This window comes from Apaloderma vittatum, unplaced genomic scaffold, assembly GCF_000703405.1.
Source record: "Apaloderma vittatum isolate BGI_N311 unplaced genomic scaffold, ASM70340v1 scaffold23697, whole genome shotgun sequence".
NCBI lineage: Eukaryota > Metazoa > Chordata > Aves > Trogoniformes > Trogonidae > Apaloderma > Apaloderma vittatum.
Window position 1 is genome coordinate 37,059 of NW_009724906.1, and position 5,206 is coordinate 42,264.

General features: G+C 43.5%; 1 protein-coding gene across 1 annotated transcript in view; it reads left to right on the forward strand.

The window, feature by feature from the left end:
• Positions 1-3,541, forward strand: part of LOC104276416 (zinc finger MIZ domain-containing protein 1-like) — a gene marked incomplete at its 5' end in the record, with an annotated part of 32,227 nt that extends 28,686 nt beyond the window's left edge. Inside the window, 1 exon segment of the mRNA XM_009872717.1 lies at positions 3,124-3,541. Within this exon segment, the coding sequence (XP_009871019.1) occupies positions 3,124-3,231 (108 nt within the window).
• Between the last annotated feature and the right edge of the window lie 1,665 nt (positions 3,542-5,206).

Genomic DNA, 5,206 nt, shown 5'->3' on the forward strand with positions numbered 1-5,206 from the left:
GCTGGCCCAGCCCCTGGCACTGTCCTGGCTCCCCGTGACCAGACGCAGGCTGTGCTCATCCGTACCTGCTCATCTGGGTAGCTCAGCAGCAGTAGTGCTGCCTCCCACTACACCACAGGACAATAAGTAAGAAGGATGTCTTCTGCCTCCTTGGCCACTCTGGGAGGCAGCTCACAAGTAAACAAAGATGAACCTAGTATTAAGGCCAAAAGTAATCTTCCATCTCTTGCCATCCACTCAGTGAAGTCTGAAGTAGATTATTTGAAGTATCTCCCTGGTTAACCACCTACCTCCCAAAATACAAATTGCTTAGCAGTAGGATTGGCTTTTCATTTGAGTTGTGTGTTCCCATATGTGTTTCTTCTGTCTGTTCTAAAGTCTGCTGCTGCGCAGTGTAATTTTCTTAGAGAAACGTTCACCTCTGCGCCTCAGATTTATATCTGTATTTACTGTTGCTGTATATTTATGTCTTCCCTGTCACACATGAGCACTGTGCTGGCAAGTAGCCTCACAAAGGGGAGGGAAGGGGTTAGGGAAGGGAGAGGCTCAGTGGAGTAACTTCTGTCTGAACCAGAGTGCTCTATTTCACACAACACAGTCACATGCAAGTGCTCTGGGAACCACAGTTCATGTGGCAGTTGGAATTCTTAACCCTTAAGGGACCTCTGTGAGCAATATTGGTAGTTGGAATAAAAGTGTCATTTTGTTCTTCAAATATTTAAACAACATCAAATGTGCTGCTATGGGTCAGGCAATCATTCCTCAGAGAAAAACAAAGTAGAAGAACCTGTACGTGTGTATCACAGTACTGTGGTTATCATTGATGGAGGCATGCTGGATTCTTAATGGGAGGCCAAAATTATTTTGGCTAGGTAGGAAGGCAAGTGCTGCACAGTGTGAGGAACATAGTTCTTTGAAATATTTGTGAGCTCAGTCATGATCAGACGGGTTATTTTAATGAGTTTAAGCAGCTGTCTTGTGGGGCCAGACTGAATAATTTCCCTTGCACCAAACCAAATGGGACGGTGCTGTGGACAACTTGGTCCGCTCCCTGCTGACTCAAGTCTTAGGACTTGAGTTGATGCAATCTAAGGTTTAGCCTGGGTTAAAGGATATACCTCAAATAGATACAGATATAGATAGGGTGACTTCAGACAGCAGAGGCGCAAGACTTAGATGACTCGTTAGACCTCTCGGGCATTCACTTCAGGAGCACTGGGTGCGCCTCTCCAAACTGTGCCTGTAAGTCTCGCACGCTCCTGTAGCCCCTCCTCGCAGCCCCCGGTGCTCCTCTGTCTCTTACCTCTGCTCCAGCACAGCACCCTCAGCACCCAGCAGCTCCTGGCAGAGGTCTCTGGTGGCCCTTCTGGCCAAGGCAAGGCAAGGTCACCCGCAGAGCTTAAAAGACTTCCTATTCAGAGATACTGAGCATATTGTTTAAAACTTTCAGCTTCCTAAAAATTTTTTTTTAAAAAAAAATCTCCTCTGTGCAAGAATGAGTCTCAGGAATGTTATGTTAAATTCTGAGGAATAGAGTTGGAAAGCGATAGGATTAATTCAACTCTTTTTTACTTTTTACATGTTTGGTGGGGCTGCACTTTCCTTCAGGGCTTCTGTAGTAAGTATTCATAAAGAAGTGTGATAGTAGGTGAAAAACATTTAAAAGCCTTAGATCTTTTGTCTAGAACTATGACAGCAGTATTTTTACCGTGAATAAAAGGAGGTGGTATTTTAAGACAAGCGTTCCTTCTGGGAGATTCTGTTTATGTGAACTTGACATAGCATTTTTTTCAAAACGCATAGTAAATAACAAACTTTCTGCATTTCATATTTAGCTTATTGAAAAACTTGTTCATCCATACAACAGATGAATCTGCATTTGCACAGGAGTAATAGAAGCATATAAATATACTATCTCCATGCTCAATATGATGCAGCTAGGCTTTTAGTTTTATAGTGTTTGAAAACGTAGAACAACTTCAAATTAATTTCTCATATCTACTATTAAGTGTGTTAAAGTCATCCATATATTTTTGTCTTTACTTTAACCCAACATTGAATATAAAGGGAGCTTGTTACAAACTCTTCGCTGCCAACTTTTATATATGATGCTTTTACTTCTGGCTAGGGTATGGCAAGATGCAGAATAAAGCAGAAAGCGCTGCCTGGTACACAACCCAGGAGTTACAGTTTGCTTGTTATCCGTCAGATCAAAAAGGATCTGAGTGATGGTTGCAAACTAGAATTTTCTATTTGAAACACAGTATTAATAAAAATATAAACAAACCCCCACAACTGTTCTTTTTTATACTTTAAAACATAGTTGGAGGTTAGCACATCTTCTCTTGGATGGGGTGTTGTGCCCTGACCCTTTGAACTGTCTGGAATTGCTCCTAGTGCTGTAGCTGAGTAGGTGCTTCAGCCACTGTGAACTCACTGCACAGAGAGGAAAAGGACAAAGGGCTCACCCTCCTGCCTTGCCACTCCTCTCCCCAGATTCCATCTTAGTTGTTTTGGTGGTTTTTAACTCTTTTTGTCTTTTGACCTAGTTTGAAGTCTGGGCGAGTTCCTTGCTCCAGCTCACTGCCCCAGCGCTCACGTCGGCGTGCAGAGGCGTTAAGGGCTGGCTGAGGGGTGAGGAGAGGGCCAGGCTGCCTCCTTCTAAGAGGATGCGGCTTTGGGGGCTCATCGCCCTGACACGGGCGAGTCAGATACACGGATCTTTGTAGATCTGCCTTAGAGCTCAAATACGCGTTACTCAAACTGTGTGTTTCAAGTTTTCAGTCTGTTCTATATGAACCTAACACACATAGGAAGCATTTCTCACAAAGGTTTTGTCAGCGTCACTAGCCAGAAAATACCCTTTGTTTATCGATGGAGTTTGTGATGAGGAGTGAGATGGTAGTGTAATTCGCAGGTGAAAAATGAGTAATAGAGACTTTCACAAACAAGTGGATGCTGCTTTGTTTTAGGGTGTTAGGTTTGTGTCACTGCCTTCCAATTACTTTGGATATATGCATATGAAAGGCAGTTTCCAGGAACGTGGTGGTGTTTAATCCCTTTTTTTTTCCTTAGTTGTGTTTCTGTTATCTATAATTTTCCTTTTATCTTTGTGTTTTATAGCTGCTTCCAGAACTCACAAACCCAGATGAGCTGCTTTCGTACCTGGATCCTCCTGATTTGCCAAGCAATAGCAATGATGACCTTCTGTCTCTCTTTGAGAACAACTGAAACCATATATATTCTCCCATCCCTTTCACTTGTTCACACGTGTGTGGCTGCACAGCGAGGAATCTTAACACTCCTTTTCCACAAGAGAAGAAAAAAACAAACTCACAACTTGATCCAGTGGTGCACTCCCTGCTTTCTTCGTCTCGGAACTGCTTTTGTCAGCGTCAAAGACTGCGAAAGTGATGGGAGAAAAAAAAATACACAAAAATAAATAAATGCAGTAAACTCTGAGTCTGCCGTGCTACACGTGACAAAGAGGCATAGACAGTTGTGCAGCTATTGGAAACCCCATTTGTTGTTCATCCTCTAGAGAGAGAGTTCTGTGATAAACATAGTGTGAAGTATCTTGGCAAATACAAGTCTTGGCAAGGGAAGAAAAGGCAACAAAATGGAACTGTCTTTAATTGACCCGTCTCAGAGTGTCCTTCCAACGCGTTCTTCCATATTTTTGAAACTGTATCTCCCTCCACCCCACCTCCCTTCTGCCCCTCTCCAGTCACAGGTTTGCATTGGAGTGATTGTCCTGGCCACACACAAAAAAGAAAAACAAAACCACATACAAAGCTCAAAAAAAGCACAAATCCTACAGTCAAGTGGCGAAGATAGGGAAGACAGACAGGCCCGTGAGAGGGAGCCGGCAGTTTAGCTGGGTGCACCTTCCGAAACGGAGTTCTGAGAATCTCCGGGCTGCAGCCGTTGGGTGTTGGTATTTCTGCAAGCGTAGGAACCTTAACCACCTCTTTGCAGAGAGTTTCTCTGGCCAGACACACACATTGGGAAAACGCAGGAAAAATTTATTAAAAAAAGTTAGAGTTTGCAATGCTTAGTGATTTTTTTGTGGTTTTTGTTTCAAATAAGTACCGTTTGTGGCTGCGTTAAGATCCAGCTGTTGAGATTGCTGTAATAGATCTTTTTGCCATATATGCTGTACGGAATGGAAAAGAGAGGGAGGGGGGATGCAAACCAAACTGTTCCTGATCAACAGCCTTCGGTGCCCCGAGCGTTCGTGTCACTGTCTGTGCTGCACAATCCATAGCAAGACAAGCTGGGTTGAAGGCAGCTGGGAAATCATTGCGGGACAGAGGGAGTGTGTCATCACTATCCACATAATCATTTTTAATAATCGGCTTGAGAAGGGGCATTGACGTTGGACAGACATCTTACAACTTCATTTTTGTTTTGCTTTGCGTTCCGTTTTCGTGGCTGTTACAGATAATTCAGCCTTTGTCTTTCCTCCTCCTTCAGTTTCTTGTTTTCTTTTTTTTTTAAACTTTGGCTACTGGGATGAGCTCTTTCTCCTGAAGGACCGGGCATGGGGAGAATAAGTAACTGTCGGTAGATTGCTGCTGCCCTCAAGAGACCCTGCTGCCACAATCACTGTCTTGCCCCCGTGATCTGTGCTTCTCGTGTGGTTGCTGCTCCTGCATGAGCTTCCTGTTGCTTCTGTGCCCATTTCTGTGCTCTTCGTCTCTCTCTCTCTCTCTTATAAATGATGTACAGTAGCTGTGTAAGAAGTGCATGTGTGCCAACTTTGCCCTTGTGGTGCAACATTTCAGCTTTTGCTCACTGTACAGTTATTGGTTTTGTTTCTTTTTTTGTTACTGAAGCAGTTTTGAAACTCCTCTTTTTCCTCATCCCAGATGCAATGAAACGCCCTTCGTTTGCTCGCCATGATCCGTTTTAAACTGAAGTGCCAGGCAAAATTCCGTTTGTTCCTGTCGGTTTGACTAGATAGCTTCCGAGCCCTCGGTGTTTAGTTTGCGATGCTGTAAATGGCATGCTCTGTGCTTGCGACTCTGGATTTGCTTTCCTCACCAAAGTCATGTTTGTAAATTCTTTGCGGTTTTTGTTCTATTTTGCTCTTTTTGTTAACGTTTCCCACTACTGCTGTACATGCGTCATGATATATATATGCTAGTCAGCAGCACCTTGCTGTAGATATTAAAGGAAATGGCGGTTTAGTTCTTTCGTTTTC